Source organism: Corella eumyota, chromosome 3 (genome assembly GCF_963082875.1).
Source record: "Corella eumyota chromosome 3, kaCorEumy4.1, whole genome shotgun sequence".
NCBI lineage: Eukaryota > Metazoa > Chordata > Ascidiacea > Phlebobranchia > Corellidae > Corella > Corella eumyota.
The window spans coordinates 19,557,307-19,569,914 of NC_137492.1; the positions used below are offsets into that span (position 1 = coordinate 19,557,307).

Here is a 12,608-nt window from a genome sequence, read left to right on the forward strand (position 1 = left end):
TTAATTTAAGCCTAGTATAGTTTGAGTAAATCTAGAGATTATATTTCAAAATAAAACTTGAATAGGAACCTGATTTGAGTTTCATACTCCGAGAAAACTTTATTTTCCTCCTCAAATTCCTTGACCCGATCGTGAGGATCTAGGGTCCACAACTCACTGAAGGAGGCAAATGTCTCAAGAACCTTCAAATAAAAATATTTATTTATATTTTTTTATATTTATTTGTTGTCATTGTGGAAAGGTCAACTACACAGCCAAAACAGAGAGTAATTTTAGTTACCCTGACCCAGTCTTAAGTTGCTTTTGGCAGTTTGGAATAAAGCTGCTGATTAAGTTTTGGCATAGCAGGAGTTTATACTTTTTACTCCAGAGTGTTATAGCATGAGAGCACTGGGGATAGAACCCAGGACCTCATGTAGTAAAGTCACTATTCTGACCACTACCCACGCTGCCAGTATAAAAGCCTAAAAAATTATTTAACTGTGATTTCTACTATAGTACTGTAAAGTAACATAAAATATTTACGACAAAGTTTTAGGTTTATTTAAGGTGGTAGAATTAGCTCCTAATGTATTTACAATATTTTTAAATCCAGACTTACAGAGTCAGCTTCAGTTTTGAGTGAAGTAATTGTTGTGTGAAGTGGTCCAGAAACTTTTACAACATCTTTATGTTCACTAACAATAACAATAAAAACATAAGTTGAAAATCATTTAAAAAAAATGTGCTAACAACATTTAGTATTACATTACTTATTAGAATAATGATCAATTAACAAATGTATAAAAGTAAAACCTAAATAACTAACGTGATTTGCAGGTAGAGGGGTTTCTGGGGCTGAGTTTTCGTCATCTTTGGATCTTCTCCGATCTTCTTAGCTGCCTCCGCCTCCAATTTCTGCTGCATCTTCTGCATCTCAGCATACTTCCATAAAGGGATGTCCTTGGCTGCTTTTAAAATCATCTCAATTGCCTTGTTTAAGTGGGTCTAAAGAAACAATATAGGAATTATAAAGTGTGTAAATCACCAACTGTGTTTAAGGAAACTTTCATTAAAAATTGATAAATTTAACTTTACGTTTTATTCTCTTTAAAATTTGACAAAAATTTTTTTAGTTTAAAAAATAAATAAAAAAACTACCCTTAGCGAGAATCAAACCTGAATATCATCAAGTGACGGTTTCATGATCACAGTAGGAATAGAGAGAATGATGTGGGATCTAAACAGAGGAATCTTCTCCTCGTCTCCCATCTTCCCGCTGCTCTGATATTTGTTGGAGGATTGTTGTAATCTTCTCTTAATCGTATCAAGCGTCAGCCGAGTGGATTTTACCTAAAATTTATTAAATTATTTAATATTAAATGATTGTCTTAGTTGTTATAACATTAAGTTATAGGCTAAAACCTTTTACTATACTATAAAAGCTTTTTTTTAAAGTAGCATCAGATACCCCAACCCAGTCCTAGATTGACTTAGTCAATTTGGAATATAATAAAGTATCGTTGCCAGATAATTATAAGCTAGTAATAAGTATTGGCTCAGCAAGAGTTCAAACTGTTTACAGCATCTTACTTACAGACGCTACAGCATTAGAGCAGTGGGAATCAACCGAGGACCTTATGTAGTGTAGCAAGCGTTATGACCACTACATCACACTGCCAGCTAATTTAAGTATTAGGTCATAGTTATAATAGATTTGTTGTACCAGTGCATCAGTATTATGTTGACAAAGTGCCCCCATAATTCCATGAAACCATTTCGGATAATTTTCACTTTTTCCCTGGTTCTCTAAAACCAACATTTCTTCAGTTGTCAAAGTGTCTTCAAACAACTATAAAAATCAAAAAAATAAATAACAATTTGAAAATTTAATAAAAATCTTTTAATAAAATATTAAAACAAATACCTTTATGATCTCATAGACAGCTGTCTCCACATTCTCGCTTTCCTGAGCCAAACTCTTTGCTGCAATCTCAACGATCCTTCCAGTCCTCTCCACAAAGGCCTCCGAACTAATTGCCTCATCTTCTGGAAGATCTACCAGTGCAGTCATCTCCATGTCTTCTGTGGTTGCATCCACTCTGCACTCTATGATGTCACAGATCTAAATAGTGATGTCATAATTATACAATTGTTTAATGACGATCTATATGCGATGGAGCTAAGTGGACAATATTCATGTATATGTATGTCCAATATATAGGACTATAAAATAATTAAAACAGCTGTTCATGGTGCGCAGGTAAATTAACACAGGCAAATATAAGTTGAGAGTTGTAACCATAATACAACAATTTATATGCCGTCCATAGAGTGAGCTTTTGATTAGTTTTAAATAAAAAACTTTAATTTTAACCTTTTTGTTAAATATTTTCAGTTCTTCCAAAGAGCCATGAACAGATTCGATAAATTTATCGAAGTTCATGGTCGACCAAGTGTGCATTGTTAATCCTGGAACAATGGTGTCCTCTACTCGACCTATCATGGGTTTCATGCATGGTTGAACAATAGTCGGTATACTAGATTTCACTTCTTCAAATTCGTCAATCGTTTCTTGAAGTTTACGCTAAAAAAAAATTTGTTTTTCAATAAAATGTTTTTAACTTTTTCAATAAAATCTTTTTAAATGTTGAGTGTTGACAAAATATCAATTTACCTAATTTAATTTAAAGTTTAAGACAACAAATTAACAATTAAGGAATGGCTGTAAAAAATTGGACTATTTTATAAGGTTTTAAAAGTTATCTTAAAAACAACAAAATTTTGTAGTTACTAAGACATTTTATACAGTATAACAACTTTAAACATGTAAAACCATCTTAAAAATTATGACAACAAAATTTATTAAAAAGTATGACAACAAAATTTAATAAAAACTATAACAACAAAATTTAATAAAAACTATGACAACAAAATTTAATAAAAACTATGACAACAAAATTTAATAAAAACTATAACAACAAAATTTAATAAAAACTATGACAACAAAATTTAATAAAAACTATGACAACAAAATTTAATAAAAAGTATGACAACAAACGCAATACAGTATTAGAACTTTAAATAATTTAAATCTTTTTAAAAACATATGACAACAAAATTTGTAGTTATTAACTTACCTGATTCTTCCTCAGTTCTCCTTCCTTTAAACAAAGATTATAAACTGGATCTGGGATGTCAAGTCCGATCTTCTTCAAATGTTTTGCTTCGCACAGAATCTCAAAGATGGAGGGATCGAGGTTGACATGGAATAACTTAGAGTCCGGATGACGAACCAATAAGGAAGACTGGAGACTGGATTTGGCCAAATTAGTGGCTTTGCACCTGGATTAAAGATAAATAAGTTAAGTAAGAAATGATTTATTGCTGTCAGTCTATTTAATTTCTTACATATTGCCTAGTTTATTACTAATTTAAACAAAAAAATATAACAATTTTATTTATAACCAAACCTACAGTTTAAGCTACATATTAACCACAAAAATTGATTGTTTAACACTCACCAAGCTTTATGGTAGAGAACTTCAAACTCCAGTAATACTGCAGCCAACTTGTTAAAGTTTTTGACGACTCTTTTTCCTTCTGCTGTGTTAAGAACTTCAGAGTGTTTGCGGAAGTGACTCATTGGGACCTCGATTTTCCTGAGTGATTAAACAGCATTAGCAAAAAAATAAAGTTAAACTATAGATTTTTTTGACATGGTTTAGGAATAAATTTTAGTACTAGAGTTCATGGGTTTAATTCCCGCTGCTTTCATGTTTAAGTGCCCTTAAAATTGAACAGCATTAGCAAAAAATAAAGTTAAATTTTAAATATTTATGACATTGGCTAAAGCACTGCATTTTTTACAACGACATGGATTTAATTCCTGCTGTTTCTATGTTTTAGTGCCCTAAAAAAGTCAGGCAATATAACTTGGTCTTTAATATTAAAAACTGCTAGTAAAGACAACTCAAGACTGAGTTACAGGAATAAAAATCAACCAAAAGTTTAAGCTAAAAAAAGATGCCAAACAGCAGAAATAAAAATAAAATAAAGCACACCAACCTGTACATCTGCCTGGCCCATGCAATCTTCCCAGCAATGGGAGGCAAATTCCTCGGGATGGGAGGATCAGTCTTCATTTTCTGATAAGCTTTCTTAACAACATCCAAGTCCTTGGAGTAGCGAGATAACAGGATCATGTATTTATCGAATGTGTCTAATTTGATTCCTTTGATTCTTTCAAATCTCTCCATTAAGACTTTAAAATTAAAAAATTAAAAAATATTATAAAAATATATAAAAACCTAAAAAAATTTATAATCTAAGATTAATTTAAGGTTAAAAAACAAAAGGCTAAAAACAACTGGCAGCGTGGTGTAAAAACACTTGCTACACCACATGAGGTTGTGGGTTTAATCCACACTGCTCTCATGCTGTAGTGCCCTTGAGTAAGGCGCTATAACTGGTATGAACTTCTGCTAAGCCAGCACCTAATCAGTGGCTCAATTATTCGGCAACTATAAAAAAAAACTTGAGACTGAGTCAGGGTAACTGATGAAACTCTTTGTTTAGATCGCGCATTCGACCTTCCCACATCGAGAAAAAAGATATTTACAAAAAAAAACTTACTAAGCATATATTCAGCAGTAAGAGGTTTATTAAACCAGCTGTCCAAGAAGTCTTGTAAGGTTTGCTGAAAAGCTTCAATTTGGAGACAAAAGTCGGCGTAATCGGAATCAAATTCTGCCTTCCTGTGATCGAGAACGTCGTATTTCTTCTTTTCAGTATTGGCCACAATGTTCTGGTATCTTAAATATAAAGATTACAGTTAAAAATATATATTTAAATTCCAAAATCCTGATGACACTATTAATAAATAACACCGACAGTGTGGTGTAAAGGTTAAAACAGCTGGCTTCACCATGTGAGGTCCTTGGTTTGTTCCCCACTGTTCTCATGCTGTAGTGCTCTTGCGTAGGACACTATAAATAAGATGAATTTCTTCTGAGCCAGCACTTAATTAGCAGCATAATTATCAGGCAATTATAATCAATAATATCCCAAACTGCAAAGGACCACTCGAGACTGGGTTAAAGTGACTGACGTTTTAGGTCATGAAGTCATCATATTTACAACCTTATCATATTTATAACTTAAATACTAACTTGATTCCAATAGATTCAATTCCCTCAATTTTAACTTGTCCAATCCCAGAGAATTCATGCATGGTTCGAAATATATCGGACAATTTATCCAATCTTCGACAGAATGTGTCAAACTTACCGAAAATGTAGTTTTCACTGAATTCAAATTGTCTTTCTTTTGGATTATCCTAAACAATTAAAATGTTAATTTAGTTCTTAAAAATATAAAAACTATATAAATTACCCAAATTGTATACCTTGAGTTTTTCCTTTATTCTGTGGAAGGCTTTCTGATATTCTCTGTTGAGAAGTTGACAGTCCTCCATCTTCTTGAGGACTGTTAATCGATCCTGATCCCAGATTCTCACTGCTCCTTGGTTGATGTAGTATTTGCAAGTTGTTATCATTTGGTTGGTGACCTAATTAAACATAATGTTATATGATAAAGTATTAAATTAACTAGTCAATAGCACTCTTGTTTAAAATAAAAGGTAATAAAGTATATTCTAAAGAAAAATGAATAAAAAAAGTGTATTACAAAAATATAAATCCACTTTTACATCATTTCCTAAGCTATAACATTATTTAATTAGTTATAATATATATTATTATATAATAACCGGCAGCGTAGTGTAATGGTAACAACACTTGCTACACCACCATGTAGTCGTGGGTTCAATCTCCACTGAGCTCATGCTGTAGCACCCTTGAGTAAGGCACTGTAAACAGTACAAACTCCTGCTGAGCTAGCACTTAATTAGCAGCATAATTATCGACCAATTATAATCTATAATATCCCAAACTGCCACAGGCAACTCGAGACTGGGTCGGAGTAACTAATGTTACTCTATGTTTAGTTTGTGCATTCGACCTTCCCACATCGAGGATAAAGATATATACCAAAAAAATATATATATTTTGTTGTTGGTTAACAAACCTTAACAAACAGAGAAGTCATTCTTTCTGATGTGTTATAATACTGAGATATACTGTGGATCATCCTAATACTGTTCATCAAACTTGGAATAATTTCAACCATGTTTTGGGGGTCACATTTGCTCAAGGGTCCGAAATATTTGTCCAGGGTGTAGAGGTATTTTACATTGTCCTTCGCTTCATTTGCTGCGTCTGTTATTCTGCTGTCTAGCACCACCCAGTGACGGATTGATCGTGATTTAGCAGTGTGTAGAATGCCAACAACAGTCTTAACCTAAAATGATATTAAAATATGATTTTATAAGTTATTTTTTTATCTAAATTTTTTTAATTAAATTTTGTTTTTAATTTCTTGCTCACCCTTGGAGTTTTAATTTCATCAAGAAGAGCGTTGAACTTTGACATACGTTGCCTCCAGTGTTCAAGTTCTGCAGCCGGTCCAATGTCATCTGCTTCCTTTCTCATTTGCTCACTCTCTGCTAACACCTAGTGGCAAGATTTAAAATTATAATCTGAACATTCCATTAAACATTTTTTAAATTTTTAACTGAACTAGAGATCGAGGATAAAAAACATAGCACACAATAAATAGCCCCCTCACCTGGTCAATCTGTCGACACCACACACCAACAACACCCTCAAGTTTATCGATAAGATCCGAGTTTCTGGAGGCTTGGAGGAAGTCCTGAGGACCTCTCATTGTGTCAAGGTTGTAACCGATGTCAACATCTTCAAGTTCAAACTTGCCTAAAAGTGAATTTAAATTATTAATAAAATAATTAGTGATTTTGCAAGGGGTAGCAGTTTACATTTATATATATTTAACGTTAATTTTATTAAAATATTTTAATTCACTTTTTAGAGTGTATATTTAGGTCATATTGGTAAAAATTAATTCACCTTCCAAACTGATCCTGGCTGTTGATAAAACATTCACAAATTTCTCCACATTTTCAATAAAGTCTTCAACCTACAACAAGAGGTTAACAGTACATGAGTAATAACTAAAAACAACTTTAAAACAGGGAATGTAACACATAAAAGTTCTCAAGTTTTTAAAGTTTATCTTCACCTCTGGAGCCTTCTTGTTATCCTCATCTGTAAGAGCTCCCCAGTTTTCTTGAGCCCTCAAAGCAGGAACCTAAAAAACAAGAAAAAAAATTCAATTTAAGAGCATACAAGTTTGTTAATAAATTTCCGTAAAAATGTATTAAATTTAACCATATCTTGTTATAATAAGAAAAATATCTAAATATAAAACCTGCTTACCATAACTCTCCCCAACAAGGTCTCAATTCCCTTCAACAATCCTCCATCTTGTGCGTCAATCATTCCAAAGTTGACCTCGTTAGCAATGTTTGCATTTGTGATCGGTTTGATAATCGTTCGTACAAAGAAGTAACAAATGCCAGTTAAGGCTGGGATATAATAATTATATTTGTTAGATTGTACTGCCCTTGGCATTGCAAGTGTTCATATTTTTTATATGGTCATTCAAAATTCAATGAATTTTGATGTATTGGCCAATTAAATTAAAAGTTTTTAAAACAAAATAAAAATGACAGAATTGAAACAAAATCTACCTTCTCCATCTCCATTGGTAAGAAACAATTTCTTGTTTGCTGTTGATGGAATTACACTTGCAAGATCAGCTCGAGAATACGAACTCTCTCGTGGAATTGCTTCCTAAAAATTAAATTTATATATTTGAATTTATATAAAAAATTCCGTTAAAAATATTGTAATGTTAAACAGTTTTGTGAAATGTAATCACAGGTTCCGTTATTTGCCTTGCTTTAAAATCCTTGCAAGTATATCTTAGAAACATAATTAAAAACAGTTATTATTAACTTTACCTGGTAATAAAACATGAGTTTTTTGGCTCCATTGGGTGCAAAGAAAGCATCGATTAGATCAAAGTGATCATCGCTGACAAGTTGATCTTCCACGTAAGATTCCTCCACTCCAATTGCTTCAGCAACCTGTTAAAAGAATTTAACAATAAAAAAAATATCTCCAAGTTTAAAAAACTTACAAAGCTCTAAATAAATTAGATTTCGATTAAAATTCTAATGAAGCTTTCAAAAAAACTTATTAGAGGTATGATTTTAAAGTTGAATGGTTGCAAAATCACAAGTAACCAATAAAATGTAAAGATTGTGTAACTTAGATTTAATTAAGAGGCAGACTTAACATAACTAGAAATTCATGGCATGTATAATGCTACAAACCTTAGCAATGATGTACTTGTGTCTTCCATCCAAGATCGATCTTCTTTCCTCTCTTGTAGCTTTGGCTTGCCGCGCCATTTCTTTCATGGCATCTCCTGATAGCACCATGTTCTTCTTATTACCAACCTAGTTTTAAAAATAACATTTACTCTAATAATATTAGTACTTTTACAAACCCCCTTTTTTGTATAAGCAATAAAATAATAAAACAGTTTATTTATGAATAATACCTTTATTTTTTCTAGGTAATCATTTACATGTTTTTGCTACCTGGTAAGTTAGGCCCCCTACCCAGCCTAACTTACTGTAAACAGCAGTTTTGTAAGTTATATATATACAATGTTAAAAATCTCTTCACAATCATTACAGTAAACTAATAAATATATCTATATTTTTTTGAACGTTAAATGTATTTTCAATTCAACAAATAAAGGTATTTTTCTTAATCTGAAAATTTAAACTGTTTTGATCTAAATATTAATTTCAAAATCAAAAACTTACAGTAGTTGCAGCTTGAGTTTGTTGAGTAAAAGTAGCCAACCTCTTCCTCCCGATATTCTCTGTAACTTGGTCCTTTACCCGCCTCCTTTGTTGCCTCATAACTGGAGCTCCACGAACACTGTTGGGGGTCGAAGTTCCTGCAGTGTCCTCCAGACGATGACCATCTGGGGTGTCCTGGAGCCCTGATTGAGGACAAACAAATATTGAAAGTTGTAATAAAGTAGAAAAGTTATAATAAAGTTGTTTTTTTAATAGGAAGGTTGAAAAGCAAAAATATAATAATAAAATTTAAGTTAAAGTCTTAACAAAAAAGAGAATTGTGCGTTAAAACAAAAACTAAAAAATATCATTAAACCCAACTTACCAAAAACGATTGTAATACCAAATTAAATCGGTGATTCGGTGATTCGTTTAAATTACGTTAAATACAACGATAAGTTATGAATTCACATAAAATACTATAAAAAATATTAATTTATTCGTTTAAAACATGTTTTAAATCAAAAATAACACGCGTTTCAAAATGGCGCGAAAAATTGAATACTCTAAAGCGCCCACTTATGTTTTTATTTAATTTAAATTGTCATCCGCAAAGGGACGCCACCAAAATAATAAATTTTAACCAGCATTTCGGGTTTCTATTATATGTTAATATAGAATATCAATCTTAATATAGAAACAAAGCAATTTTTATATAATAGCTGCAAAATGAACCAATTGATTATTTATGGTTGGCTAAGAATAAATGCCAAAGATTGGCAGAAGCGAAAATTGATATTTTGTTGACTGAAAATTAGAGCAAGCCTCGACTTGAGACGATTTTTAGTTTTCAGATTCACCAACGGAATGTCTTTCTACAATACTGATCACGTGATCCCAGCTATCGCATTACGTAAAGTGACGCACGAGAAGTATTAGATGACATTTTAAAATTAGTCGAATTTTTAATTTATTTTAATTATTAATTATTGTTTTTAACTTAAAGTAACATTTTGTGTTAATTTAATACCAAAATTTAATACAAATATTTATTTTTATTAAAAAAACGCAAAAATAACGCAATATTAACATTTAAAATATAGTCACGTGACTAGCAAACATCGTGTATTCTGCGGTTACCATGACCACAATGACGTCACAAACTATTATTGTTCTGACAAAAACAATGGAACCCAATAACAATGAGTAGCTGCTTACAACAATAACAAATTATCGTCCAATAAAATCAAACGCCCAATTATGACGTCATCACCGGGGTAACGCGACAACAAACTCCATTTTTAGATGTTCTATTTTCCTAATCTTAAATTTATCCGCAAAAAAAAAAATACATACAAAATATACTAATGACGTCATCTCACTCTGCTATAGTGGTTTTTGCATTAACTAAATAAACAATTAAGTTACTTTTTTTTGAATAAATACGAATTGCAGCTTGCACCTAACAGTTAGCAAAAATAATTCCATATAATAACCAAAAAAATAAAAAAATAGCAATTTTAAATTATTAATTTTAATGTTTTTTGCATTTTTAATTGCAAATTAAATTTTAAATTAATTTTCATTTATTTAAATTTGGGTCACCTGGCTTGACTGTTGTGGGGGGAGGTGTCCCCGAATCAGGTTTGGGCGAGGGAGGGTTATTACCCTCTTTATCCCCATCTTGGGGCGAATCCGACATCTTCACTTAGTTTAAATTTGTGTTTTTGCGCGAGTTTAAAAAATTACAATAAAATCTAAAAAACAAAAATTCAAAGAGTTTTAAAAATTTTTTAATAATAAAAATATAACCTAATTTAAATTTTTAAAAGGATATTTATTTAAGTTTTTTGCAAAATTACTTATAACTTATACAATTCGTCCAAATACATTAATTTATCCCCAAAAAATACAAAATAACAATCCAGTCCAACTATCATAAATAGCTGTACACCATCCTCAGCTATTTCTAATCTAAACCACATAAAAACATAAACCGAACAGTTTAATTAACTCCCAGTTTATTGTCCAATCACAGAGCACAACAGAAACCCGATACATCGTGTTTTATGACGTCACAATCCACATTATCGTGTCCCGTTTAGACTAAAATATACGGAAGACAAACTTCACATTTTCGTTTTCTGTGATTTAAAGATTTAATATATGACGTCACAATAGCATATTATCTACTTAAGTGCTTTAAGATAATATCCTATTGTTGTAAAATCACAAAACGTCTTTGATTTTATTTAAAATTAAAAAATATTAATTCTAATATTAAGTTTTTTGTTTATGACGTATTAACTTTTATTTTGTGATGTCATTACTTAAATTAATGCAATTTTTTTTCATTTTTTGTCTAAATAAATATGAGAAATTTACTTTCCCTTTTTTCGTAATAATGCTCTCTGTGACGTCATGGTCGATATATAAACGCGAGTTTAATCTTGAAGATTTAAATCGCGCTTAAATAATCGAATACTTTGTGACGCAAAAGGCAGACAATACTAACAAACAAAAATGCAAGTTTAAACAATTAGAAAATTTTTTATGATAAACTTGAAATAAGAAAATTAGAGTTTTTAGTAATTTATTATTTTTATTTAAAGGTCACAGAAAAGAATAAATAAAGAAATTCCTTTTACATTACTAGAAGCACTCAATGACAAAAGTGGGTTTATTTATTTAAAAATCAAAAAAACTAGGTTGTTATAATTAAATTTAGAATATTATTGTTTTAAAAAATGAAGTTTTAGTTAAATTATACCAAACAGTTTTTATATTTTTTTGATTTTTAATTATTTATTTTTATTAATTTTTAATCATCAACAGAACGTCGTATTTCGTTCCAAAAATACTTAGAAGCAGAATACAGCTCCGAAAATCTCCAATTCTGGCTCGAATGCGAGAAATATAAAACTTTAAATCCGAAAGAAAGAAAAACACAAGCTAAATATATCCACGATAATTTTATTCGGATCAATTGTGCTTCACAGGTGAATATGACGTCATAATGATTGATTGTTACGATTTTCTCATGATGTTAATTGGAAATAAAATCGTTATTTCTGTAAATTAATTTTATTAAACAAATTAATTAATAAAAAAATTAATTCTTTTTGATATTTGAAAATTCTCCCTTCTTTTTATATGAGTTATTATAACCAAAAAAAAATTCATTGTTTTACATTTAAATAACAATGTTAGCATTGTTCTAAAGATTTTACATTGTCCTACGATGTAATAACATTGTCACATTGTTGGACAATGTTATAACAAGATTTGCATTGTCTAAATTTTTTTTGTTTAATTTATTTTCATTGTTTACCTATTGTTAACTTGATTTTCATTGTTTACCCATTGTTAACTTTATTTGCATTGTTTACCCATTGTTATTTAACAACTACACTTTCTAGATCAACCTCGATGCACACCGACGTCAACAAATCATTGACGTCATCAGCAAAGAAGGGGAACTCCCGTTAAGTGCGTTCGATTCGGCGCAGAATTATATTTACGCAATAATGGAGGGCGACTCATTCCCGCGATTTCTCGCTTTGAAATTCTCGAACAAGAACAATCCTTTTTATCGCGGAATCAAACGAATTAATTGTTTTGTTAGCAATCTATAACAGTGATGTCATAGTGAAAATTCTATTGTTTAGAGCGTTACTTTAAAAAACCTTATAGGGACGTCACTTAGTACCTAGGATGTTTTTAAAAAATATAGTAGTGACGTCACAAATGCGTTTTATTTATAACAGTCCAGGGTCTATATCATAATTGAAGTAACAAAGGACGCGAGTGTTTTAAACAATCGATAAATCTA

General features: G+C 30.9%; 2 protein-coding genes across 2 annotated transcripts in view; one reads left to right on the top strand and one right to left on the bottom strand.

Annotated features, from left to right (window-relative positions):
* The window catches only part of LOC145744477 (dynein axonemal heavy chain 5-like), a 43,582-nt gene extending 33,056 nt beyond the window's left edge, over nt 1–10,526 (bottom strand). The window contains exons 1-24 of the mRNA XM_082562314.1: nt 10,382–10,526; nt 8,798–8,979; nt 8,297–8,422; nt 7,922–8,047; nt 7,649–7,751; nt 7,335–7,483; nt 7,138–7,206; nt 6,966–7,035; nt 6,667–6,812; nt 6,426–6,551; nt 6,067–6,339; nt 5,387–5,548; nt 5,151–5,317; nt 4,615–4,793; nt 4,048–4,243; nt 3,504–3,641; nt 3,120–3,324; nt 2,357–2,566; nt 1,907–2,104; nt 1,706–1,831; nt 1,159–1,332; nt 809–987; nt 602–677; nt 70–182 (exon numbers count right to left, since the gene is read on the bottom strand). Of these exons, the coding sequence (XP_082418440.1) occupies nt 70–182; nt 602–677; nt 809–987; nt 1,159–1,332; nt 1,706–1,831; nt 1,907–2,104; nt 2,357–2,566; nt 3,120–3,324; nt 3,504–3,641; nt 4,048–4,243; nt 4,615–4,793; nt 5,151–5,317; nt 5,387–5,548; nt 6,067–6,339; nt 6,426–6,551; nt 6,667–6,812; nt 6,966–7,035; nt 7,138–7,206; nt 7,335–7,483; nt 7,649–7,751; nt 7,922–8,047; nt 8,297–8,422; nt 8,798–8,979; nt 10,382–10,478 (3,590 nt within the window). The 5' untranslated portion in view covers nt 10,479–10,526. The remainder of the gene's footprint in view (nt 1–69; nt 183–601; nt 678–808; nt 988–1,158; nt 1,333–1,705; nt 1,832–1,906; nt 2,105–2,356; nt 2,567–3,119; nt 3,325–3,503; nt 3,642–4,047; nt 4,244–4,614; nt 4,794–5,150; nt 5,318–5,386; nt 5,549–6,066; nt 6,340–6,425; nt 6,552–6,666; nt 6,813–6,965; nt 7,036–7,137; nt 7,207–7,334; nt 7,484–7,648; nt 7,752–7,921; nt 8,048–8,296; nt 8,423–8,797; nt 8,980–10,381) is intronic.
* Nucleotides 10,527–11,180: 654 nt separating this feature from the next.
* On the top strand, nt 11,181–12,590 carry LOC145746028 (regulator of G-protein signaling 4-like). Its single transcript, XM_082564207.1, has 4 exons — nt 11,181–11,200; nt 11,389–11,450; nt 11,612–11,775; nt 12,196–12,590. The coding sequence occupies exons 1-4, from the start codon at nt 11,181–11,183 to the stop codon at nt 12,409–12,411; spliced, it is 462 nt and encodes a 153-aa protein (XP_082420333.1). The 3' UTR covers nt 12,412–12,590.
* The last annotated feature ends 18 nt before the right edge of the window (nt 12,591–12,608 follow it).